This window comes from Danio rerio, chromosome 8 (genome assembly GCF_052040795.2).
Source record: "Danio rerio strain M-AB ecotype USA chromosome 8, GRCz13ab, whole genome shotgun sequence".
Taxonomy (NCBI): Eukaryota; Metazoa; Chordata; class Actinopteri; order Cypriniformes; family Danionidae; genus Danio; species Danio rerio.
Window position 1 is genome coordinate 40,738,358 of NC_141028.1, and position 26,573 is coordinate 40,764,930.

The 26,573-nt window shown below is 46.4% G+C and overlaps 2 protein-coding genes and 1 long non-coding RNA gene across 5 annotated transcripts in view; 2 read left to right on the top strand and 1 right to left on the bottom strand.

Moving 5' to 3' along the window:
- Window positions 1–25,818, top strand: part of LOC147842768 (H-2 class II histocompatibility antigen, I-E alpha chain-like) — a 55,838-nt gene extending 30,020 nt beyond the window's left edge. The window contains exons 2-4 of the mRNA XM_087265172.1: window positions 23,244–23,484; window positions 24,950–25,234; window positions 25,356–25,818. Of these exons, the coding sequence (XP_087121298.1) occupies window positions 23,250–23,484; window positions 24,950–25,234; window positions 25,356–25,477 (642 nt within the window). The 5' untranslated portion in view covers window positions 23,244–23,249 and the 3' untranslated portion in view covers window positions 25,478–25,818. The remainder of the gene's footprint in view (window positions 1–23,243; window positions 23,485–24,949; window positions 25,235–25,355) is intronic.
- LOC147842769 (uncharacterized) lies at window positions 8,642–20,769 on the bottom strand. Its single transcript, XR_015498289.1, has 4 exons — window positions 20,252–20,769; window positions 19,904–20,196; window positions 18,296–19,674; window positions 8,642–9,221 (listed from the first exon to the last, which is right to left on the bottom strand). It is a non-coding gene; the product is annotated as an uncharacterized LOC147842769 (long non-coding RNA).
- On the top strand, window positions 13,847–17,794 carry LOC137496381 (uncharacterized). Of its 3 annotated transcripts, XM_087265154.1 has the most exons (6): window positions 13,847–15,805; window positions 15,892–16,362; window positions 16,758–16,927; window positions 17,014–17,268; window positions 17,349–17,594; window positions 17,674–17,794. In XM_087265154.1, the coding sequence occupies exons 1-6, from the start codon at window positions 15,148–15,150 to the stop codon at window positions 17,764–17,766; spliced, it is 1,893 nt and encodes a 630-aa protein (XP_087121280.1). In that variant the 5' UTR covers window positions 13,847–15,147; the 3' UTR covers window positions 17,767–17,794. The 3 variants fall into 3 exon arrangements, with proteins under 3 accessions (XP_087121280.1, XP_087121278.1, XP_087121279.1); XM_087265152.1 differs by having other exon boundaries at window positions 15,102–15,805; window positions 17,014–17,594; XM_087265153.1 differs by having other exon boundaries at window positions 15,102–15,805; window positions 17,349–17,794.
- Window positions 25,819–26,573: the final 755 nt, after the last annotated feature.

The window sequence follows — 26,573 nt, forward strand, 5'->3', positions numbered from 1 at the left end:
ACACATCACTGATTATTCATCAAGCAAATACAGGTACTGAAAATCCAAACTCAGTCTTTGAAAGGATGCAAAGAAGACGCGAAACCTTGTTGCCCTTTTCCTTTGAACGATTCAGTTTTGTCAACAGATCTCGGTGGCACTGTACTCACATATCCTTTGTTGATATGTTCACGGTGGGCGAAACGTGATGAATGTTAATCCCCACACATTCGCTCAAACAACCGAATCCAGAAAAGCTTTCTTTTTTCCCGAGTCGGCCAGGCGCACGAAAACTTGTGTCCTTCCGGTCGACATGATGAAACTAATTCACGAGTCACTTCATTCTCCGCTCTCGGCGGGGAAAATAGACCACATCACAATCCTTCGCACACGTTTCTTTTTGAACACTCCTTTTTCGTCGGGATTAAAACAAAACTCCGCTTTTGCTCGTCCACTCCTGCGCTCCTCACTTCCGACCCCACGAGAGTCTCTCTTTTTTTCCTCCGCTCTCTCTCTCTCCCTTTTTTTCGTTCCTCCCTCATTTTACATTAATTTCCTGCACCAATGCAAGTACATACAAACATGCTTAACAGTTCTTTAAAGCTTAAGTATATGTATACATGTTTCTTTTACTAGAACACCAAGAATAAATCAAAATGAAGAGAAAATAATAATCAAAACATATTTACAAAAAAATAATAAACATAACTTGCTCTCTTCCCTGATTGTTGTCTTCTTTATTTATTAATCAGATTTATCAAGGGCTACACTCTCTCCCCACATGAAAACCAGCATGTCCCCATGCTACATATATGTCATTAAGCATGAAATTCCCCTTTACACTCTAGGGACTACACATGGCAATGTACTGATGTGTACCCAACATGACTGGCGAAGGGCATGAGAATTACACCACCAATTATGATGTAGGTCATGTTTGTGACATTGGTTAGGAGTTTGCATGTGGTTTAGGAGCACCCCACACACTTTTGTTGTGACCATCCTCTCCTCAATAGGAATTCCTAAATTTGGGTATGTAAACCTTGCCGGTGGTTTACGCTCCCTCTCAGACCTCCTCAATGAAATTTCAGCTGAAATTTATCTGTTAGCAACCCGACATCATTGTTCATTTCGGGTCCTTTATCTTTCTCAATTTCCTCCCCGTCAAACATTGAAAAATCTAAATACCGGAAGGGGGCACAATCTTATTCAGATTCTGAGTCCGTATCTGTTTTTCCCTCAACTTGAAATGACCCTTTCTCTTTAACCTCAATATTATGTGAAGTTCTCAAGTTTCTCCTAGGGAATCTATTCTTCTTAGGCACATCATCAACCATGACTACCTTACTCTCCTCCCCAAACCTTACTTTCGAGCTCACAGGAAGAATATGATCTTTATGCAAAACCTTAGAAGGTCCAACACCATTTTCTGGAGTCAGCTGATATACTGGCAGATTTTCCAATCGCTTATCTACCAAGTAAACAACTGAACTCCAGCGATCAGCCAATTTGTGCTTCCCTCTCAAGCCCAAGTTTCGGATGAGCACCCTGTCACCAGGGTTTAAGACACATTCCTGCACTTTCTCATCATACCTTCTTTTATTAGAAAGGTTCTTTTTTTTAGCAACCTCTGTAGCCAACTCAAAAGCAATTCTCAGATTCTTCCTCAAATTTTGTACATACACACTAGGTGACATGGACCCACCCATTTCATTTGTTCCATAACAGACATCCACAGGCAGAGTGGGCTCACGTCCAAACATGAGAAAATATGGAGAGTAACCCGTGGCCTCATTTTGTGAACAATTATATGCATGTACTAACTGCGAAATGTACTGACTCCACTGAGCTTTCTTTGTGGATTCTAACGTGCCCAACATATTGAGAAGTGTCCGATTAAACCTTTCTGGTTGAGGATCACCCTGAGGGTGGTACTGAGTGGTACGGGACTTTTTAATCCCTAACACACCAAGCACATCTTTCACCAGGTGACTCTCAAAGTCAGGTCCTTGATCCAAATGGATCCGATTCGGTAGTCCATAATGCACAAAGTACTTTTCACACAGGATTTTAGCTACTATCAAGGCCTTCTGGTCCCGCGTAGGATAAGCCTGTGCATAATGAGTAAAATGGTCAGTAACAACTAACACATTACCCACGTTATGCCTGTCTGGCTCAATAGACAGAAAGTCAATGCACACGAAATCCATCGGTCCTGAGCTTTGCATGTGCTGCATAGACGCTGTCTTGCGAGGCAAAGTCTTTCTCACCAGACATCGTTCGCAACTCTTACAGTATTGTTTCACAGCATCTTTCATACCTGGCCAATAAAACCTGTCCTTTACGAGTGCATATGTTTTATCAAAACCCAGGTGGCCATGAGAATCATGCAGAGAAGCCAGCGTATCACTCTGAAGGGCAGACGGGAGCACTATCTGTCGATTAAGTTCACCCTCGGATGTGGTCACTCTAAACAACAATCTATTTGACACTGCCAAATTACTCCACTCTCTCCGCCAACAAGCAAATTTGGGCAACTCACATTTCACGTTGTCATGAGACTGGTTTTTCCTTATAGCAGAGAGAATTATATTCAAATAAGGATCCTGGCCCTGAGCCTCCCGCAACTCCTCATTGGAATCTTTCAGCTGGGTTGCAGAAACAAACACATTCTTTACAGGAGCTCTAATCTCACCACTTTCTGAAAAACTCTGAAAAGGGCACTCCTTAACACTTGAATTCTCCCCTGAAGCAACTGCCTGACACAAAGACTGCACCCCAGTCTCAGGAATCTCTTCCCACTTTCCTCCTTCAGTCTCAGAGGAATAAGGCCGCCGCGATAGAGAATCAGCATCTACATTTTTTTCCCACTTCGGTACTTGATGCTGAAACTGTAAGTGGACAAGGCTGATAACCATCGATGGCCAGCAGCATCCAATTTGGCTGATGTTAGAAGGTATGAAAGGGGATTATTGTCCGTCCTCACCTCAAAGGTAACCCCATACAACTATTCATGCAGCCTGTCTACCACAGCCCATTTTAAAGCTAAAAATTCCAGCTTGTGAGCTGGATAATTTCTCTCAGCTGGGGACAAACTTCGGCTGATGAACGCTACAGGACGCAGACCCTCCGGGTATGGTTGATAGAGAACACCCCCCAAACCATCTAAACTAGCATCCGCATGTAAAACATATGACTGCTGAGGATCTGCAAATGCCAGCACTGGAGCTTGAGTCAACCTCTGCTTCAATTCCTGGAATGCACTCTCACATGACTCATCCCACCTGGCTCCAAAAACCTCCTTCGCTAAGCTCCGGGATAGTTTTTTTCCTTTTTCCTGTGAAACTTCCTCACCCAACAATTTATTCAATGGACGGCAAAGACTTGAATATCCCCTCACAAACCTTCTGTAATAGCCACAAAATCCCAGAAATGATCGCATTTGCATCAAAGTCTGAGGTCTAGGCCAATTAACAACTGCCTCAACCTTTGAAGGGTCAGTGGAAATACCATCTTTAGACACCACATGCCCTACATAAGTTACAGAGGTTCGACAGAATTGACATTTGTCCACAGACAGTTTCAGTCCCTCCTCACGCAGCCTATCCAACACTTTTAACAACCTCTCATGATGCTATTCTATGGTTCGACTGAACACTATCAGATCATCCAGATACACTAACACCTCCAGGAAATTCATGTCACCCACAGCGCGTTCCATGAGTCGCTGAAAGGTAGCCGGTGCACCACAGATGCCCTGAGGCATTCGGTCAAACTCATAGAACCCAAGAGGACAAATGAATCCTGTATTCTCTTTGTCAACAGGGTTCATCGGTATCTGGTAATAACCACTCCTTAAGTCTAACACAGTAAACCACTGGCTACCTGAGAGGCTGTGCAAAGCATCCTCAATCCGAGGCACAGTATACTGATCAGGAATAGTTCTGCGATTTAAGGTGCGGTAATCTACACACATTCGAACACTTCCTGATTTTTTTCTTACGACCACAATAGGGGATGCATAAGGACTCCTAGACTCTGAAATTTTTCCACACTGTTTTAATTCAAATAAGTGTTTCCGCACATCTTCCAAGTCCTTGGGGGCCAAACGCCGAGATCTCTCCCTAAAAGGGGTGGAATCGGTCAACCTGATTTCATGAAGTGTACTGCGTGAACAACCTACGTCCCATTCATGAGAAGAAAACACATCTTTCCGCTCTAGAAGTTTCTCACATAGCTGACGCCGGGCCTCCGATGAAAGTGGAGAATCTCCAAAGTTGAAAGAGTCCATAGTGATTTGGTTTGAATCTGTCACTTCTCTCTCAGCAATAATCGGGGATACCACATCTACAGGGAATACCTGAGCAATTGGGGTGCCTCGGGTCACATTAATGCTATGATCAGGCATATTCTTGACTGTAACTGTCACTAAGTGATTTCGCATCATAGAAATGGGTCGTACCTCAGGTCTAACCATCAAAGCTCCCAGATCCATAGTATCAACAGGCTGATCAATTAACACATGTTCGTCTTCTAAATCATAAGGAAATGTAGGCCTTCCCTCTAATTGACCAGTTTCCCCAGGTTCAAGTGATACTGACCGGCACTGATGAAACCAAATGGTACCCTGCGGACCACAAATTTCTTCTCCAATCTCCACTTCTTGGATTTTCTCATATGCATCTCGCACCACCGGATGCACGGAGAGAACACTCATAAAATTATCTCCTGCTTCTGCCTTACATGTTTCAAAAAGCTGTCGAACAACTTTAGTATTTGTGCCCACCAAAAGGGCTACCTTCTGTGCAGGTTGAGGATCTGGACAGACAAGTGCAAGAGTATTAACCACCTGAGGCACTCCAGCTACAGCAGCTGTGAACTCCAGACGAAGAGGCAAATATCCATCATATGGATACTTCTGCAAGCTTAAACCCCAGATTTCCAAATCTTTAACTGGTTGAACTGGTAAGTGCTTCAAATAAGTTTGATAAAAACTACGATACAAGATGGTCACCTGTGAACCACTGTCCAACAGGGCCTGAGCATAAATCCCTTCAATTTGTACAGGAACATCTAAAGAGGGCCCTATCAGCCCGACTGGAAGTCCAAAATCATCTGTACTCATAAAAGAAAAACAATCGGAATGATTTGAAATTGGAACTCTGGGCCGTTCCTTCACAGAGTTCCACCGTAGTTTCCCGACTGCCTACTCTGTCTAATCAGTTTCTGGTTTACCTTACGCAGATCCTCTACCCCTTTGACATTCCCTTCTAGTATGACCATCTTCGCCACACTTATAACAGAAAATTCAAACTCTAGAAACAGTATTGGACCCCTTGTTTGCGGCCAAGGCAGAAAAACCAGAAGCCTTTGCGGGGCCCATACAATGGACCTGTGAAGTTTCATCCACTGTAGGAGAAGACGTTACAGTTTTCAACAACTTCCCTACTTGTGTGGTTAATTCCTTCACGTCTCTTATCAAGCACTCTATTTCCTCCGAGGCAGCCCCCCTAGGCACAACTACAGCAGATTTTGAACTTACTACAGGATTAGCACTGCTCCGGGCACTGATCCAATTTTCCTCCTCTCTAACCTCACGTAGTAGCTGCGAAAACCCAGGTGGATCACGTAAACTAGACATCATTCTGAGTCTCAGAGCTACTGGATCAGAGGTGAGTGCACCTTTAACAACCTGTTCCATCTGTTTTCGATTCAGATCTTCTAATCTAATACCCCCTTTCAAAAAGAGTCGATGGAGGATCTTATCCAGCCGATACAAATAACTTGAGAGCTTCTTGCCTGGCTCTTGGTACGTACAACTGAACTTCACAGTTAGGTCAGTCTCACTTTCTGTACTGCCATAAGCCGTGTCTAAAGCCTTTAAATAGTCCATGGCAGTGACATCTGAACTACCCATTTTCACAAATCGAATGATGTCAGCTGCTGACCACCTCAAGCTTTCCACAATTCGTTGTTTTTTGCTAGACTCTGTACACTGCCACTCACTAACCATTTGGGTGGCCTGTTCCATCCAGGAGTCATAATCCTCCTCCCCAGGGGGAATAGGTTGTTGGCCAGAAAACACCCGCAATTTGCGATAACTCAGAGACTCAACAGGTGCCTGGTTACACCTTTCTACCAGCCGATCAAGAGCCTGTACCAAGTCTCCACCTACATTAGACAGCTTGTCAGTACTGAGAATGGGCTTCACGTCTTCTAAAGACTTACCCTCCTGACTCAGCCAACTAATTAATTTCTCTTGAAAATCCCCATCTGGTACAACCCCCTCGGGAACAACTTCCACGGATGGGACATGTACTCCCCATGGTCCCACCTCACCAGGAATACCCACTTCAGGTGGAACAGTGTCAGTGTCAATCTCCAAACTGGTCTCCACTAACACAAACATCTGCGAACCAGTGTTGTCCCCACGACGGCCCCGTATTTTAGCACATCCAAACACTTTTACTGTGTTTAACACTTCTGAAATTATATCCTCGCTCACATCAATTGGCACTTTGGTCAAAATAAAATATTTACCAGGATAGAGATTTATCTGTTGACTCCACAACTCCACAACCTGCAAAAGGTCCATGTTCAATCTAACTAACAAAAAATTTAAACACAGGGGAAAAGAGTATCCCAGCGGTGCCTCCAATTGTAGCCCTCCCTAGCTGGGTACAAACAAAACTATATAGGAGCCCTGGTATCCCAGCGGAAGTAATATGTAATAACTGGTCTTTTCCCAAAAAAAATATAGCAGGATGTACAACAATGAGCTTTTATTTAGCGCGGTGCCTCCAATTGTCGAAACCTATACTTCCCAAATTGAGAAGTATAAAGAACACTGACAATAAAAGTGCTATCTAACCTTCAGGTTTATTAAAAAAAAATAATATAAATAAAATGAATAGATAAATAAATAAAATTAAGCTCAATTGAGTGTATAAATACAAACTATATAAATATGTATATATATAAATATATATATATATATATATATATATATATATATATATATATATATATTTATTTATATGAAACCAAACTAATAAAGTGACAGAATTATAAGTACTAACCCACAAATTTACCCAACAGAAAATTAGAGTGTTTAAAGATTCACATGACACTTCTCAAAGCATCCCCATATATAAATAAAACTAACAAATAAATTGTGAATCTCTCTCTCTCCTAATCCAAACTAATATGTTATCTTTGAAAATAGAAATTCTGATAAGTAACTCTTAACCCCGACAGTGGTACTTAGTCAAACTCACAAATAAACCTTCAAAACATTCAGTGACTCTTGAACTGACTCATTTGACTCGCCACACTTGATGATTCATTACATTTGAACTGAATCAACGTTAATCAATACACTCGTTACAAACGTTAATTCTTAAACCAGTGTCCGTTTAAACACATCACTGATTATTCATCATGCAAATACAGGTACTGAAAATCCAAACTCAGTCTTTGAAAGGATGCAAAGAAAACGCGAAACCTTGTTGCCCTTTTCCTTTGAACGATTCAGTTTTGTCAACAGATCTCGGTGGCACTGTACTCACATATCCTTTGTTGATATGTTCACGTTGGGCAAAACGTGATGAATGTTAATCCCCACACATTCGCTCGAACAACCGAATCCAGAAAAGCTTTCTTTTTCCCCGAGTCGGCCAGGCGCACGGAAACTTGTGTCTTTCCAGTCGACGTGATGAAACTAATTCACGAGTCACTTCACTCTCCGCTCTCGGCGGGGAAAATAGACCACATCACAATCCTTCGCACACGTTTCTTTTTGAACACTCCTTTTTCGTCGGGATTAAAACAAAACTCCGCTTTTGCTCGTCCACTCCTGCGCTCCTCACTTCCGACCCCACGAGAGTCTCTCTTTTTTTCCTCCGCTCTCTCTCTCTCCCTTTTTTCGTTCCTCCCTCATTTTACATTAATTTCCTGCACCAATGCAAGTACATACAAACATGCTTAACAGTTCTTTAAAGCTTAAGTATATGTATACATGTTTCTTTTACTAGAACACCAAGAATAAATCAAAATGAAGAGAAAATAATAATCAAAACATATTTACAAAAAAATAATAAACATAACTTGCTCTCTTCCCTGATTGTCGTCTTCTTTATTTATTAATCAGATTTATCAAGGGCTACATAGTGTTACCATCTTCAGAAAGACAGATACTAAATTAAACTAAGTAAATAAACTACGCTTCAACCATCACAGTCTCCAAAATACAATTCTGTTTACAAAGTTTACAAAATACCTATTTTTAAAGTGGCTGCAGTAAAAAAAGTCAAAAAAACATCACTCACAACTAAGAATCACAAGTAAAATACATTACATCTGTTTGAGGTTTTATAGGTTGAGAGAAACGCTTGAGGTAAAAGCTGGCACTGGGGACAAAGAATTAAGTGTAAAACACTAAAACATCTATATCAGTCTAGCAGTTAAATACATATTTATTTCTCAAACACCAGGTGAGTACCCTACAAAATCAATAATGAGGTTTGCCATTCCAATTCATTGTGAATGAATGGCTTCACTTTCACAATAGTGAAAACTCCTGCTATAATCTATAAACCTGACATTGCTCCTTCACTTTGCAGGTCTGCATGCTAAATATTTAATTATTTATTTATTTATTTTTGCATACAGTACATCTATTGTGTTTAGCATTACTGCAGCAAAACTGAGCACCTGTGACACTGGAACATGTAGACATATATTTCAGTTAATCATCAAGAAAATGTGTAGAATATATTATTTGATTCTCTCTTACAAACACAACAGTAATAGCAGTTTGTTATTCCGTTATTTTTAGTATCATAAAAATTGCATGTTCACATGTGGTTTTATAATGATGGCTCACATTTTGAATGTAGGACTATTCACCTAGTAGATAAATTTCACTATTACATGTCACATTAAGTGTTCATATAGGTTCTGTTATTAATTACTTGTGTCATCCCAGAGACCTGTTAATCTTCAGAACACAAACTAAAATATTTTAGATTAAATGCTCCTCATCCTCTACAGACAGCAATGGTTCCAAGATGGTCATTGTCCAGATAAGGCACAAACACATTGTTAGAACGTTCCATGTGACTTCAGTGATTTCAACTGTGAACATACCAAGCTAAAAAAACACTTTAGTGTGGCAAAACCAAACAGTAAATAGAAATGTGTTTGCGTATATCTCTCCCGCATCAGATCAGCGTGTGTGTTTACTACAAGCAGAAAGTAAAAAAAAAATCATTTTGAAAACGAAATGCATTGATTTTATTTTTTTGCTGTTTGAAACAACTAACACTCATTTGGGGGATGGTGGGTCTCTAGCGGGGGGGGTCTTTGGAACGACCGCTGGCAAACGCTATGGATGAGCTCACCGGGGGCGTTGGTTGGACCAGGGGGAGAGCTCACCAAGCCATGCCCGGGAAGAGACCACTCTCTCCGGCATGACCCGCGCCTGGAGGGGGGGTAGCGCGTCCCTGGGTTTCGCTGACCTGCCGTCGAGGTTTCGATAACAGACTCAAATGAAGGACTTAGTGCAATTTTCGATTTCGCGGTTGAACGAACCAGGGGTCTAACGAGGGCCCCGTTGCCCCAAAACAAGCGTTCAAACCCGGGCAAACCAAATGCGCACTGCTGCCCTGGTCCTTCCAAGGATCCAGGCCTCTTGGCCAGCAAAGCTAACCCGAAAACAAGCGTTCAAACCCGGGCAAACCAAATGCGCACTGCTGCCCTGGTCCTTCCAAGGATCCAGGCCTCTTGGCCAGCAAAGCTAACCCGAAAACAAGCGTTCAAATCCGGGCAAACCAAATGCGCACTGCTGCCCTGGTCCTTCCAAGGATCCAGGCCTCTTGGCCAGCAAAGCTAACCCGAAAACAAGCGTTCAAATCCGGGCAAACCAAATGCGCACTGCTGCCCTGGTCCTTCCAAGGATCCAGGCCTCTTGGCCAGCAAAGCTAACCCGAAAACAAGCGTTCAAATCCGGGCAAACCAAATGCGCACTGCTGCCCTGGTCCTTCCAAGGATCCAGGCCTCTTGGCCAGCAAAGCTAACCCGAAAACAAGCGTTCAAATCCGGGCAAACCAAATGCGCACTGCTGCCCTGGTCCTTCCAAGGATCCAGGCCTCTTGGCCAGCAAAGCTAACCCGAAAACAAGCGTTCAAATCCGGGCAAACCAAATGCGCACTGCTGCCCTGGTCCTTCCAAGGATCCAGGCCTCTTGGCCAGCAAAGCTAACCCGAAAACAAGCGTTCAAATCCGGGCAAACCAAATGCGCACTGCTGCCCTGGTCCTTCCAAGGATCCAGGCCTCTTGGCCAGCAAAGCTAACCCGAAAACAAGCGTTCAAATCCGGGCAAACCAAATGCGCACTGCTGCCCTGGTCCTTCCAAGGATCCAGGCCTCTTGGCCAGCAAAGCTAACCCGAAAACAAGCGTTCAAACCCGGGCAAACCAAATGCGCACTGCTGCCCTGGTCCTTCCAAGGATCCAGGCCTCTTGGCCAGCAAAGCTAACCCGAAAACAAGCGTTCAAATCCGGGCAAACCAAATGCGCACTGCTGCCCTGGTCCTTCCAAGGATCCAGGCCTCTTGGCCAGCAAAGCTAACCCGAAAACAAGCGTTCAAACCCGGGCAAACCAAATGCGCACTGCTGCCCTGGTCCTTCCAAGGATCCAGGCCTCTTGGCCAGCAAAGCTAACCCGAAAACAAGCGTTCAAACCCGGGCAAACCAAATGCGCACTGCTGCCCTGGTCCTTCCAAGGATCCAGGCCTCTTGGCCAGCAAAGCTAACCCAAAAACAAGCGTTCAAATCCGGGCAAACCAAATGCGCACTGCTGCCCTGGTCCTACCAAGGACCCAGGCCTCTTGGCCAGCAAAGCTAACCCAAAAACAAGCGTTCAAATCCGGGCAAACCAAATGCGCACTGCTGCCCTGGTCCTTCCAAGGACCCAGGCCTCTTGGCCAGCAAAGCTAACCCAAAAACAAGCGTTCAAATCCGGGCAAACCAAATGCGCACTGCTGCCCTGGTCCTACCAAGGACCCAGGCCTCTTGGCCAGCAAAGCTAACCCAAAAACAAGCGTTCAAATCCGGGCAAACCAAATGCGCACTGCTGCCCTGGTCCTTCCAAGGATCCAGGCCTCTTGGCCAGCAAAGCTAACCCAAAAACAAGCGTTCAAATCCGGGCAAACCAAATGCGCACTGCTGCCCTGGTCCTTCCAAGGATCCAGGCCTCTTGACCAGCAAAGCTAACCCAAAAACAAGCGTTCAAATCCGGGCAAACCAAATGCGCACTGCTGCCCTGGTCCTTCCAAGGACCCAGGCCTCTTGGCCAGCAAAGCTAACCCAAAAACAAGCGTTCAAATCCGGGCAAACCAAATGCGCACTGCTGCCCTGGTCCTTCCAAGGACCCAGGCCTCTTGGCCAGCAAAGCTAACCCAAAAACAAGCGTTCAAATCCGGGCAAACCAAATGCGCACTGCTGCCCTGGTCCTTCCAAGGATCCAGGCCTCTTGGCCAGCAAAGCTAACCCAAAAACAAGCGTTCAAATCCGGGCAAACCAAATGCGCACTGCTGCCCTGGTCCTTCCAAGGATCCAGGCCTCTTGGCCAGCAAAGCTAACCCAAAAACAAGCGTTCAAATCCGGGCAAACCAAATGCGCACTGCTGCCCTGGTCCTTCCAAGGATCCAGGCCTCTTGACCAGCAAAGCTAACCCAAAAACAAGCGTTCAAATCCGGGCAAACCAAATGCGCACTGCTGCCCTGGTCCTTCCAAGGATCCAGGCCTCTTGGCCAGCAAAGCTAACCCAAAAACAAGCGTTCGAATCCGGGCAAACCAAATGCGCACTGCTGCCCTGGTCCTTCCAAGGATCCAGGCCTCTTGGCCAGCAAAGCTAACCCAAAAACAAGCGTTCAAATCCGGGCAAGGCCAGTGGTCTGAACACCATGGGTGTTAGGGGGTTCACGGGAGTCAAGGGTCCATTTCTGAGCTGCTAACCCGTCTCCCAGCGTCCGTCACCCCGCAGCAAACACAAGACCCCATCGCAGACGGAGGCTAGAACGACGTGCGGCTGGTGCCCCATACACGAGCCCAGGGCCGGTGGTGACCCATTCACAAACCCAAAGACCGATTGGGTCACCAGCGGTACGTCTTGGCCAGTTGGGTCACCAGCAGCACGTCTGTCTGATCCATGCGGTTTGGAGGAGTTAGTGTCCCCGGGCTTAATAGTGGGGTGCCCGGGCACTGCTGGTGATTAGGTGCAAATCTAGGGGGTCCTTTGGAACCAGCGCTCGCCGCCGGAGAGTGCGTGTACCTCGGGCAGAGCGTGCAGGGCACGGCCCCCCCCCCCAACGCTGGATCTCAGAGGCCCCAGGCCAGGGAGAGGGGCCGGGCTCGCTCCCCAAGAAGGGTGCGTGTGCCTCGGGCAGAGCGCGCAAGGCACAGGCCCCCCCCCACCGCTGGATCTCAGAGGCCCCAGGCCAGGGAGAGGGGCCGGGCTCGCTCCCCAAGAAGGGTGCGTGTACCTCGGGCAGAGCGCGCGGGGCACAGGCCTCCCCAACGCTGGATCTCAGAGGCCCCAGGCCAGGGAGAGGGGCCGGGCTCGCTCCCCAAGAAGGGTGCGTGTGCCTCGGGCAGAGCGCGCGGGGCACAGGCCTCCCCAACGCTGGATCTCAGAGGCCCCAGGCCAGGGAGAGGGGCCGGGCTCGCTCCCCAAGAAGGGTGCGTGTGCCTCGGGCAGAGCGCGCAAGGCACAGGCCCCCCCCCACCGCTGGATCTCAGAGGCCCCAGGCCAGGGAGAGGGGCCGGGCTCGCTCCCCAAGAAGGGTGCGTGTACCTCGGGCAGAGCGCGCGGGGCACAGGCCTCCCCAACGCTGGATCTCAGAGGCCCCAGGCCAGGGAGAGGGGCCGGGCTCGCTCCCCAAGAAGGGTGCGTGTGCCTCGGGCAGAGCGCGCGGGGCACAGGCCTCCCCAACGCTGGATCTCAGAGGCCCCAGGCCAGGGAGAGGGGCCGGGCTCGCTCCCCAAGAAGGGTGCGTGTGCCTCGGGCAGAGCGCGCAAGGCACAGGCCCCCCCCCACCGCTGGATCTCAGAGGCCCCAGGCCAGGGAGAGGGGCCGGGCTCGCTCCCCAAGAAGGGTGCGTGTGCCTCGGGCAGAGCGCGCAAGGCACAGGCCCCCCCCACCGCTGGATCTCATAGGCCCCAGGCCAGGGAGAGGGGCCGGGCTCGCTCCCCAAGAAGGGTGCGTGTACCTCGGGCAGAGCGCGCGGGGCACAGGCCTCCCCAACGCTGGATCTCATAGGCCCCAGGCCAGGGAGAGGGGCCGGGCTCGCTCCCCAAGAAGGGTGCGTGTACCCCGGGCAGAGCGCGCGGGGCACAGGCCTCCCCAACGCTGGATCTCATAGGCCCCAGGCCAGGGAGAGGGGCCGGGCTCGCTCCCCAAGAAGGGTGCGTGTACCCCGGGCAGAGCGCGCGGGGCACAGGCCTCCCCAACGCTGGATCTCAGAGGCCCCAGGGGCTGGGCTCGCTCCCCAAGAAGGGTGTGTGTGCCCCGGGCAGAGCGCGCGGGGCACAGGCCTCCCCAACGCTGGATCTCAGAGGCCCCCATTAATGGTTCACCAGCGGCTCCATCGATGGTTCACCAGCGGCACATCTTTACGCATCTAGCGCCAAAGGTCCAACAGGAATACGTTATGCCTGGCGCTCACCGGGGCGTTGGTTAGACCCAGGCCCGAGCCCACCAAACCATGCCCGACGGGAGACCACCCTTCCCGGCCTACTTGTCGGGACGTCCCGCGCCTGGAGGTTTTTGCCCGACACCCACAATCTCTGACCTGCCATCAGGGTTTCGGGGAAGGCGTAAAAATATGGACTTAGTCTCTGACAGTCCAGTCGCCAGACCCCACGGTGACTGATCGATAGGAGCTAGTGTGGCGCCCCAGGGGCTAGGCCCCCACCCAGGCCCCCCAAAGCACCAATGGGGTCGGCCTCTATGGGTGTGGCAGATCCTCCCCGTCCTGGGCGCTGTATCAGGGAGGCGTGGGGGTGTCCCTCCGCACACAGCGCCCCCCCCTTCCCGCCCCGATCTGTGGGTAAAGGACCCAGATGGCCCGTCTGGCTAAATGACCCAGAGCTTGTCTGCTGCTCAGCCCGCCCGCCAGCCCGCCCCCCTGGACTCCGTTTCCCCCGCGCCGATACTCGGCCCGTGCCCCCGCCCCACGCCCCTCGCCCTGCGAGGGCTGGGGGATGTTCGGTGGGTTCGGTCGAGTCACCCGGCGTGGTGAATCGAGGCCCCAGGGGCAGCGTAGGGAACGAGCTGGTGTGGGCTTCGATTCTACCCCCGCCCGAGTGTGTGCGTCTGCATCCCGTCCGTCCGCCCGCCCGCCCGCAACGCCGCCCACCCCCTGGGTTTATCCTTGCTGGCTCCCGGCTGACCCCCACCCCGCCTACCCTGCTCCCGGGGGAGTGAGGGTGGTTGGTTGGGAGGGGAAGCTAGTGGACTCCGGCGAGGTGAAACGTGCCAGGGTCAGTGGTGCCGGGGTTACGGGCTGTCTGAACTCCCCTTTCGATGGTTGGTGCGTATCCCATGTTGGTTGTAGCAGGTCACAAAAGCTCCCGCGGCTGGCGCGTGTGGAGCTGTCCCCCCCCGATGGGGCTCAAACAATCAATCCCCTTTTTGGGGTGGAAAAAGTGAACGTGGATGGCTGTGGAAAAGCTCCCGCTGGCCAGAACAGCAAAATGAAGGGGGGATAGGGAGTGAGGTGGGACACCCCTTCCCCAACTCGAGTCGTGACAAGAGAGAGAGGTGTCGAACCGCTGACCGGGGCAACGATGAAGGGGCGGTGGGGTGAATTGTTTAACGGGACACCCCCTCTGGTTCCTTTGAAAAGGGGGGAAGGGAGTGAGGTGGACACCCCTCTCCCCCCTACTTGAGAAGTCGTAACAAGAGAAGGCTTGAACCGAATGGATCTCCGTAGGGCATCGGCTTACACCTCCTGGTGCGGGGGGGGTGTCCTTCCCCTTTAAGAAATACGGGTCCACCAACGTCATGACGCGGAAGTGGACGCCGCCTCCGGCCGCTTATTAACCGCCGCACGTGGCGTGCGGGCCCCTTTCCCCCTCTGCATTGGCTCTGGCACGGTCATGGCTGAATGTGCCCTATGCTTCAACGTGTACAGCCGGCTTGCGCCTCACCTGACGGCCGTTCACAAGGTGGCCAACTCGGACGAGAAGCGGCTGCTTCTCGCGCTGGCCGCCGGCCGCGTGGACACGCGGAAGACACCGTGCCCGGTCCCGGGATGTCGCCGGACGCCAGCCCGCCTAGACAGGCACTTGAGGCAGCACGCGGAGCTCTCGACCTCGGGAAGGAAAGAGGCTATGGGGAGGGCGAAACGCCGGAAAGTAGCTCGGGAGTTGCAGTGGCTGCGGTCCACCCAGCCTGCAATCCCTGTCGTGTCCCAGCTAGCATCGTCCTCCGAGGGGGAGCGGGACTCGGAGGACCCAGAGGCCGGCCGCCCGTGCGCCGACCGCGGCTGCAGGCGCGCCACCGAGCGCATACAGGCTCAGCTCACGGACCTGGGGAAACAGGTTACCAAGATGCGGTCCACCCTGCTCCAAATCACACGCCTCTACCGAGAGCTAAGGAAGGGAGAAGGGGGAGAAGGAGGAGGAAGAGGGCCAGGAGAACCAGGTCGCCTCCTGCACCACCGCCTCCCGGGCGAGGGGCGGCCGGAGGTCCGACGCCCCCCGAGCCTCCGGAGGCTTTGGAGCCCACTGCCTACCCGTTCCCGGACCACGTCCCCGCGCTGAGTTGAGTATATTTCAGGCACGTCACTGTCGCTCTGCTGGGTGTGTGGCTTCGGGGAAGTTGACTCTTGGTTGTGCTCGTTCCACAGACCTTCTCTTGGGGGAGTTCGAAGGGTACCAACTGGGCAGCGAGCCCACCCCCCGCCTGCGGAACAACGTCACTTCGAAGCTGGGGAGAATCAAAGCCTTCCTTGGTTACATGGCCAGGGGCACCGCGGAGCCAGGGGACTTCCTCTTCCTCAACCAACCAGCCCGAATCCGAGCGTGGGCCGCCCGGCTAGGTCAGACGCGCATGGCCGAGCCCACCAGGCAGCACTACCTGAAGAACGTGGCTCAGTTCCTAGACTACCTCTCGGAGACGCCGCCGGCCGCCTGTCAGCTCTCCAGCACGGCTCTGGTTCTGATTCGAAGGGAGGTCAGAGCCCTCATCCGCGGCATACGCCGGCGTGTCGTCGTGCACGAGGTAAGGACCAAGCAGGCGAAGGAAAGCCGACTGATCCCCAAGGCCAGTCTGGTGCGCTGTCACCGGACCGCTGGGAGGAAAATTCCCGCCCTGCTAGGTAAGCAAGCCCTTCCGCCGTTCCAGCGATTCCCCCTGTTCGTTCTTCCGGGGCACCAACAGCCCTTGGTTCATCCAGCCACGTCTGTCTGCCCCTCTCCCCCGCGAATGGGACTCATTCGGGGGGGAAGGGGGGCAGACCGACGTGGCTGGATGAACCAACAGCTGCTGGTGGCCCGGAGAGGAGTTGTGCGTTTCTTCTTCAGGGGCACCAGCAGTCCATGAACTGCTGGTGCCCCTGAAGAAGAAACGCACATTTCCTCTCCGGGCCACCAGCAGCTGTTGTTTGAGCTGCTGGCGCCCCGGAGTACAAGTCACCAGCAGCCAAGAGCTGTTGGTGACCCAGAAAGGAAATAGAACCGTCGGTGGTCTAATCTGTCTAATGTCTTTCACCAGATAGCCTCGAATCCAACCCAAGCACTAGGCAACAGTGGCGCTTCTATGGCTTTCTGACTGGCTACCTAACCTCCATCTCTGGGCACCGCTGTGGAGTCTTCCAGAATCTCACAATCCAGGAGGTTGAAGAGGCCTCCAGAAGCCCCGACGAGTCTGCTTATGTCATTAACGTGAGTATGGCGCAAGTAAGGTGGGGGTCACCAGTAGCATGCTCTCTCTCTCACTCACTCATTCACTGCTTGTTCTCTGATGGCAGATTACCACTCACAAAACAAACAGAGCCTTTGGGGCGGCTCAGCTGTCCCTAAACAGGGAGGAATACAGCTGGTTCCGCAGGTTTTTGGCGCTGCGGGCTGGTCTCCCCGGAGGGAGCCAGGCTACCTATTTCTTTTTCACTTCCAGAGCCAGTCCTTGTCGGACCCTGAACAAGTACTTTCAGTCTGCTTGGCTCAGTATGGGCCTTCCAGGCAAACCCACCTTTACTGACGTACGCACTGCGATCGCGACTCATGTGAGTAGGCATTGTGACGCCCCTGTAACTACCAGCGGCGGCTTCTATCCTAATCAAGCTTCTGTCTCTCTCCGACGCAGGCAAAGAATGCACACTCTTCAGAGGATCGCCGCAAGGTGGCGCAATTCATGTGCCATGACACTTCAACCTCAGATAAGTTCTACGCACTTCACCTCGGACCTCTCCAAGCACGCGAGCGCCGCAGACTCTTTGAAAGGGCCCTGGTGGAGGAGGAGGAGGAGGAGGAGGAGGATGGGGAGGCAGCGGGCACTGAAAGCCCCCCGCGGAAAGGGCGCAAGAGGACGGAGACTTCCGTCTCTCCCCTGGTAAAAATCACATTCTCTTTGGCGTGGACAGCAGAACGTGTGGCATTGGCTAACTACCCTTTATGTGTCTCTTTTCCAGGAGGGAACCAGCAGGAGGACGCTGCCATGGCGCCCTGCCAAAGGGAAAAGCCAGGGCGCTCGCCCGCTCGAACAAACAGAAGACTCTGAATAAATAAATATTGTACAACTTAACGGTCAAATGGTGTTCAGTGTCTTCATTATTCCTTTTATTTATTATCTGTGTGGTAAAAGTAAATTCAGTGGGGACAAAAATGAGCCCTGTCTTCTTAGTTCAACGCTGTATGCCTGCTGCGTCCAGGTCCTGCCTTGGCTACGTTCCGATTGGGACAGATTAGCCCTAACTTGTGTGTTAAAAGTGTCACGTGGGATGCCCTCGTCCAGGTTCTGCCTTGGCTACGTTCCAATTGGGACAAACTATCCCTGCCTTGAGTGTTAAAAGTGACTCGCGGGACGCCCCCGTCCAGGTTCAGCCTTGGTTGATAGCTCATAGGGAGAATGAATCCCTTTTCCAGCACAAGGGGGTGATGGGCTGGACAAATCTGTCCAGGTCTGCAAATGCTTTGAACGCCCAGAAGGCCTTGAGTCCAATTCTGTATATTAGCAAGCTTCTCCCGGGACAGCTCGGTCCTTAGAGATGCATGAATAGGTCAGGACAGGGCAGCTGTGGAGTGGAGGTTAACTTTATGGAGTAAGCACACACCATGACCTGTTGTGGCAAAGGCAAACAAGTTATTTTTACAGTACTTACTGTGATTTAACCTTTATGACAAATGTACAGGACCCGTTACACATATCACTATCTTTAATGAACACAAATTTCACTGTAACGGGTGTTGTCGTTTTGCTCCAGTGATACCTTCAGAGAACACCATACTAGTCAGACATCCATACAAAAGCAGAGAGTTTGGTCTTGTGTAGCACATAGAGGTCTGTCCAGACGGACACTTGTTTAGGCCATCGGTTTGTCCTTGAAGCCCTCAACTGGAGCTTCCAGAAAACCTGCAATAAATGAAATACTAGGTAACAACTAAGTTGGTATCTGCTATTATACAAAGTGAAATTCAAATATTTATTTTTTATTGAATCCAAATTTGTCCTATAATATCATCACACTCAATAATTTTGACTTATCCATCTGAATATTCCTAACTAAGAGAAGTGAAGAATTAGGTGTGATATCATCAGGAAGCCCTTCGCCACCACCGGTACCAGCATTTTCCAGAATTCAAATTTCAGATTCTCAAAAAAAAAAAAAAGAATCATGAAACATTCAGTACATCTAATAGTTACAAGTTGTAAACCATTACATGTACTGTAAAAGCTGTTTAAAGCCTTTTAGACATATGGGTTGAGAAAAAGTCTAGAAGGAGCAGCACTTCTGCAAAAGTTTGCATGTAGGACAGAGAATTAAAGGGATAGTTCAAAATTTGTATTCTGTCGTCATTTACTGACCACGTTGAACACAAAAGAAGATATTTTGAAGAAAGCTGGAAATCTATAACCATTGACTTCTATAGTATTTTTTTCTACTATGAAGGTCAATGTTTACAGGTTTTTAGTTTTTTTTTTTTTTCAGAATAGCCTCTTTTGTGTTCAACAGAATAAACTCATAATGGTTTTAAACCACTTGGAGAGTAAAATGTGAGTAAATTTTCATTCTTGGGAGAATTATCCCTTTCAGCTGGAAAACACCAATATTCTTAAGTAGACCCTTTTCGCAAGACAGATAATGCATTTCATTTGTCATCTTAATCCTCAAGCTTTTAATATTTAGATTTATTTAAATAGCATGTTTATTTATTTGTTTTAATGACATTTAATAAAAACAACTTCTCAATGACATTGCATGTACTGGACCTGCTACACATGTATCACTATTTTTATGAATACAAATTTCACTATAACAGGTGCTGTTGTTTTGCTCCAGTAATACCTTTAGAGAACACAGTAGTAGTCAGATATCCATACAAAAGCCTTGGCATGGAGTAGCAGAACTGCAGTCTGTCCAGGCTGACACAGGTTTAGGCTATCTGCGTGTTCTTGATGCCCTCAACTGGACCTTCCAGAAAACCCAGAAAGTTAAAACCCGTTACACCTCTTATCTGCTACTATACAAAGTGTAATTTAAGCATTAATTTCTCACTAAATACATATTTGTTCCCCAATACTGTCACATAGTATAACATTACAACATGATTTCACAATAATAATATCAATATAACAATATAATATCACAACATAGCCTAACAATCAATAAACAAACAGATTAGAAAGAGAAAATCACCAACCAAAGCACCAAGAAGATTTAACAGATGGACAAAGCCTTTTCCATTCAATGCTGTGCAAGTTAGTGCGTCTCTGGAGTAAGTTACATCTCTAAAAGCAAAAACAACAACAACAGTAAAACGACAGCAGTTCACTTTGTAATAATAACACTAATTATACAGCGTATATAAAAAAGATATTATTTTATAACAGTGCTCAGTAACTTTAAACTGCGTTTGGAGTTTATCGCTTTGAAGTTGTCATAAAAACGCTCATTTAGACTAACGTTAAACTGACATTACCTTGAGGTTAGCTGCTGCGTCACTGGAGCGCAAACAAGCCTAAAAACCAAACTGGAAAGTTTTAAATGCTTTAAAATTCTAAACACTACAACTCAAAAGTCACGTTTAAGATAAACTGTGTGTAAAACAAAATCGGGGTAAATAAAACATTAAAGCATCGAAAAACACGCTTACCTCTGAATTCTGCTGCACTGCAGGTCAGGTGTTCGTAATTAAGTGAAGTGCTGCTCGTGGCCGCGTGCGCCGAGTCCTTCGATGATACCATGGTAACCAAATATGTTGAATATTGGGTGAAGCCGTGACGTTAATTCAACATACATGATCATGATAAAAAAAAAGTCTATGTTGATTTGTACAAGGATTTCTGTAACTTTTTTCAACCATTTATCATTCAACATTGTTTCAACATTAAAGCAACAACTGACGTATTTTCAACCACATTTCAACGTTGAAGCCTTGTCGTATGCAGGCTGTTTTTCAACCGTTCAACATTAAACGTTCTATCAACATTATTTCAACGTTCAAAACACATCTGACCTTATTTCAACCATATTTCAACGTTGAAGGTCGGTCGTGTGCCAGCTGGGTTAGTTCAAAAAATGTAAAGTCATTAAATGCATTACTGTGTTCATGATTGCAATTAGCAAACAGATTTTCACTGCATTAGTGACTACATAGTTACAATTAAACAAAAGAAGATGAAAACATTAAACATTAAAAAATTTTATGAATTTCCAAGAAAAATGTTTAGTTCATCTTGGACATGAACACAGACGCTACTATCCCGCACAATGGTGACACAAAAACATTTTACAATATTTTGCTGTTTTATTTTTTTTCTTCTTGATTTTATGGAAAATGCTGGCAGCTGTGGTTGCCAGTAATCTGCTGTTTTTAATATTTTACATTCATAAATTCAATCTACAGAATATTTCTGTTTAAAATACATTCCACAGTCTGTATTATTCATCGAACACATTTAACCTCTTAAATCCTATAGCAAAATCCTCTCTAGTGTCCTCACTACAGAGGGTTGAACACTCAGACAGTGATAAACATAATGAGATACTTAAGTGTCTAATTACAGAAGGATTGAGAATTATTGATCAACAACTGTTAACAGCAGAATCACTGAAGGAAAGAAAAACACAAATTACAGCCAAAACCAAAGATAAAATATGAAAGAGATGAAATGAGAATAAAACTCTAAATAAAATAATAATTAATAAAAATTTAAAGAAAATTACACAATAAAACATTTATTTCTCAAGATCTCAGCGAAGATCATTAAACAACCCCACAAACATCAGGAGCTTCACTTATTACAGACCTTTGACTTTATTTCTGTCATGTGGACAAAAGCTCTTAATAAAATTGTTGTTCACTTGAAGTCACCATAATGGAGGTCAGAGTCTGCTTTAGTTGCGCTTTTTAACTGGGTTTATTTATTTATTTGTTTAGTTTAAACAATAGTTTTTATTTTACATGCTATAATTAATTGTGTCAATCACATCATTTGTATAACATGTAAAACTGAAAGAAAATATAATATGAAGTCAAATGATATGATCTGTGATATCAAAACCACCCTCACTTGCTTGTGCACTCATTGAATATCTTGTTAGTTGTAAGTGAAAATTAATGAATGAATGAATAATGAATAATATGTAAATTAAACTACAGCCTGAATTCACTTATTTGTGGTCATTCACACTGTCTAGTGGACTAAACTAATGAACTAATTTAGGGACTAGTGAATAAGTGTGTATGTTGAGATTTCAGACACTCTGATTACTTTCTCAAAAACAAAGGTTAGATCTGTTACAGCTATTTTCCATATTTTGTAAAGTAATGAGCCGTTACAGTTTTATCCAATTACTTACACATAAAATCTTTTCTAGTCACATGATTTCTGAAGCATCTCACTCAAATTGCACAACTACACCTCAAATCTCTAAAACCATAAACTATTTCTCAAAACACTATTTAATTAAATTAAATTCACCTTTATTTGTAAAGCGCTTTAACAATATAGATGGGATCAAAGCAGCTTTACATAGAAGATCATAGTAAATTGAAACAGTGTCAGTCCAGTTTTAGAATTTAAGTTCAGTTTAGCTCAGTTCAGTGTGGTTTAATATTCAATAGTGAGAGTCCAAACACTGAAGAGCAAATCCATCAATGCGCAGCTCTACAGATCCCGGACTATATAAGCCAGTGATGACAGCAGCAAGGAAAAAACACCAATTGCCGAAAGTGAGGAATGAAAAAACCTCAAAAGAAACCAGGCTCAGTTGGGCTCGACCATTTCTCCTATGGCCAAATATCTTGTGCAGAGCTGCAGTCTAGGCTGGAGGCTGGAGAACGCTGGATGTCAGCAAAGACTCGTCTGTCCCTGGAGCATCACAGGAATCAGTCTCATGCTCTCCACTCCTCCATGACAACCACAGCAGCTGCTCAGGATACGGCCTGGTCTAGGATTATGGAAACCTTGGAATGTTCTAGTTGCTGGTCTTGGATCACATCAGGTAGCGCTGCATAGTCTCTGGGGGCCTCGAGATGAGTATCCCCAGGTGGATATAGAGAAAACACACAGCTCTACCTAAAACACAAAAATCTAAAAGGAAGCCAATTGCTTTCCTTTTTCAAAAACAAGCAATCAAAATGCTATACTTATTCACATTGTCTCACACACACACTCCTCAAATGTGCAAACACTAATTTCTTAACTGATCACTAACTAGTCCCTGCTTAAGTCTAGTATAGGCTAAAGATGATGGCACACTGGGCAGTTCTGGTCCAAAAAAAATGGCTTTCCACCCATCCACAAAATTTGTACCCTATTTTCTCCTTTTCTAATATCTAATACCCCTAACCCCCCAACCCCCCCCCCCCACCCCCCCCCCCCAGTTTAATAAAGGGACTAAGTCAAAAAGAAAATGAATGAATAAATTAATTTGTTTGTGTGTGTGTGTGTGCGCACATGCGAATCTAACTTTAAAAACAACAAAAAAAAGCAGATTTTAAGAAATGCAATTTATTATTTTTTTATCTGTTTCAGTTGAACATGAAGCAATTCAATTTCAAGTGTGCTCCAATACAGAACAAGAGTTTTTTATTGGATATGATGGAGAGGAAATATGGCATGCTGACTCAGAAGAGAGGAGTCGATACATCACCAAAGTTTGCAGATGATGTGACATTTCCTGGGTTTTATGAACGCGCCATTCAATATATATCTGGTTGCAAATCAAATTTACTTGTCTTTATTAAAAGCTTCAAGAACCCACCGTCAGAAATGGGTAAGACATGATGTGGTAAAAATTGTAAAAAAAAAAAATTTAACACCCGACCCCCAACTAGATCAACGAATCAAACAATTTTTTGATAAACCAAAAAGATAATCAAATTGTTAAGTGTGTTTTGCCATAATCTACAATCAAGAAAAAAATTTTTAGAACATTTTTAGAAACAAAATTTGATGTCTGTGCCAAAATGGGTCAATGGTGGATGCCCAGATAGCAGATCTTCATTGATTTATCATTAAATCAACAATAGAAATTCAACATTGACTTTTCATCAGGTTTGCACCCTCAAATAATTTATGTTCAATGCTGACATTTTGAGAGATTTAGTGTTTTATTTCCGTTGATTTAATCTACTAATGTAATTGAAGTCCAAATAAGATTATGATAAATATTTTTAATCATCATTTAGACACTTGGACATCGGATGATACAAACTCAATCTCATACCCTCTGTCACATTGACATTATTCTTAGTCCATGAGATGTTGACAAATGGAGGATAGAAGCCAGTGACATTCTGGTGCCGGCAGCTAGCTCTCTGCAACTCTCACATGGTCATCCACTGAAGCTAAGCAGGGCTGCGCCCGGTCAGTACCTGGATGGGAGACCACATGGGAAAGCTAGGTTGCTGCCTGAAGTGGTGTTAGTGAGGCCAGCAGGGGGCGCCCAACCAGTATAGTGACGGGGACGCTATACTGCTCAGTGAGCGCCGGCTTTCAGACGTTAAACCGAGGTCCTGACTCTCTGTGGTCGTTAAAAATCCCAGGATGTCCTTTGAAAAAGAGTAGGGGTTTAACCCTGGCATCCTGGCCAAATCTGCCCACTGGCCTCTGTCCATCATGGCCTCCTAACCATCCCCATATTCCAATTGACTTCATCACTGTCTCCTCTCCACCAATCAGCTGGTGTGTGGTGTGCGGTCTGGCGCAAAATGGCTGCCATCGCGTCACACTGCACACTGGTGGTGGATATGCAGACCCCCCCCCTCCCCCCACATTGTGTAAAGCACTTTGAGTGCCCAGAAAAGCGCTATATAAATGTAAGGAATTAAATGTAAGGAATTATTGACATCAAACATCATTTGGACACTTTGCTTAATAGAATGTTTATTCAACTATTGCTGTTTGGAGTCACCTTGCAAACCTGATAAAAACTCAAGGTTGAATTTTCAACTCATCACTTGTTTATTCAATGATAATTCAATAAAGTTCTGCTATCTCAGTGCACACACATGCAGTGGGCCTGTCAAATATACCAAGATCACATCATAGAGAAAAATCTGTCTGTCAACCAGAGGTGTTTTGGAGAGTTTGCATGGCTCTGGCCCATTGTTTTCTCACTGATGCCAAGACCGACATGTGACACATTTCAGCTAGAATTGTTTTAAACATGCTAGCCATTAGGGGACATATTGAATTTTATTTGAATTCGCTGATTAAAATAAGTTATCTATTTCTAGATGCACCGCAGACATCCATCTATTCAAAGGGTTATGTACAGCTGAGAGTTCAGAACACCCTTGTCTGTCATGTGACTGGCTTCTATCCTCCATTTGTCAACATCTCATGGACTAAGAATAATGTTAATGTGACAGAGGGTATGAGATTGAGTTTGTACCATCCGAGGGTAGATGGCACCTTCAACATTTATTCTACTCTTACGTTCATCCCTGCTAAAAGAGACATTTACAGCTGCACAGTGGACCATGAAGCACTCCAGGGCCAACCTCAGACCAAATTATGGGGTAAGTATGTGTTCATATATAAAAAAAGATACAAGTTAGAGATATAATTATAATATGATTATATTCTCTGCACCAAATATTCATGCATCATCTGATATTTAGACATAATGTTGTTTTCCAGATGTTAATGTTGTCCTCCCAAGCGTTGGTCCATCAGTGTTCTGTGGAGTAGGTCTAACACTTGGACTTTTGGGTCTCACTATTGGAACTTTCTTTATTGTTAATGGGAAAAATTGCCACTGACAATCAAAGCAAACTTCTGTAAAGGTGTCTTAATTGTATTGTAACCTTATATTCTATAACAACATTGTATTGACACAGATAATTGCATACAAGCACATTTATGTTTATGTTTTCTGTGATTCTATGTAACGTGATACTATGTAACAATTGTTTTAAAGATCTAAAGACATTTATTTACATTTTCAAAAAAGTAATTACATTACATTTACAATTCATATTCTACTGACATAATTTATTTTAAAAATCTTTATTTGGTGGATGCACCATTCTGGTGGACAGTGTTTTCAGTTATTAGACTTTTTATTTTTTATCTTTTGTTAGTTTGTTTTTGGTTGATGTAACGGTACTGTATGTCATCACAGCATGAACCATTTAACTTTCTTTTTTTTATTTAGCTATGTGAAAGACCGCTGACCACAACTTGCACAACGTCCAGGTTACGTACGTAACCCACGTTTCCCGAATTGGGAACGGAGATGTGTCTGTATAAACAGACTTTGGGAGTGCTTTAGACGACCAATCATTTCTGAAGTTATAAAAACGGGCAAATGAAATGCCAATTGAATTGGCGGAGCTTAGCTCCACAGCATAAACTGATGAGCCAATTAGGACTATATCAGTCAGTTGTGTGATTTAGCTCGTCAGAATTTTGCCTGCTTTTGCCAATTGCTCAGCTCCCAGCTGGAGACTCAGGTGTTGTGGCAGTGGAGACACACGTCTCCATTCCCTATTCGGGGAACGTGGGTTGCGTACGTAACCTGGACGTTCCCCTTCATATGGGAACTTCAACGTGTGTCTGTATGAACAGACTTTGGGAGACTGTATGGAAAGCGCCACAGCAACCAAGCCCGTCACACTCCTGATGTGTAGTTTGCCAAGCCAAAGTGTGAGCGCACTGATATCACCAAGAGCCCAACCTTCCAATGTCCCCTAGGCCCAACATATTACCATTACATGGGAATTGGGGGTCGTAAGTGTGCTTTTACCTAGCTAATATAGACTAGGGTTTTTTGGAAATAAGAAAGTACGTTGGGAAGCGTCAGTCCCCACAGGGGAAGGACGCGGCGGCGACCACCTGCTGCCTAGAAGGGGAGAC

Coding starts and splice junctions, on each gene's coding strand:
- LOC137496381 (XM_087265152.1), top strand. CDS start 15,148: ATGTGCCCTATGCTTCAACGTGTACAGCCGGCTTGCGCCTCACCTGAC. Junction 16,363..16,757: donor GAAAATTCCCGCCCTGCTAG/GTAAGCAAGCCC, acceptor GTCTTTCACCAG/ATAGCCTCGAATCCAACCCA. Junction 17,595..17,673: donor AGACTTCCGTCTCTCCCCTG/GTAAAAATCACA, acceptor TCTCTTTTCCAG/GAGGGAACCAGCAGGAGGAC.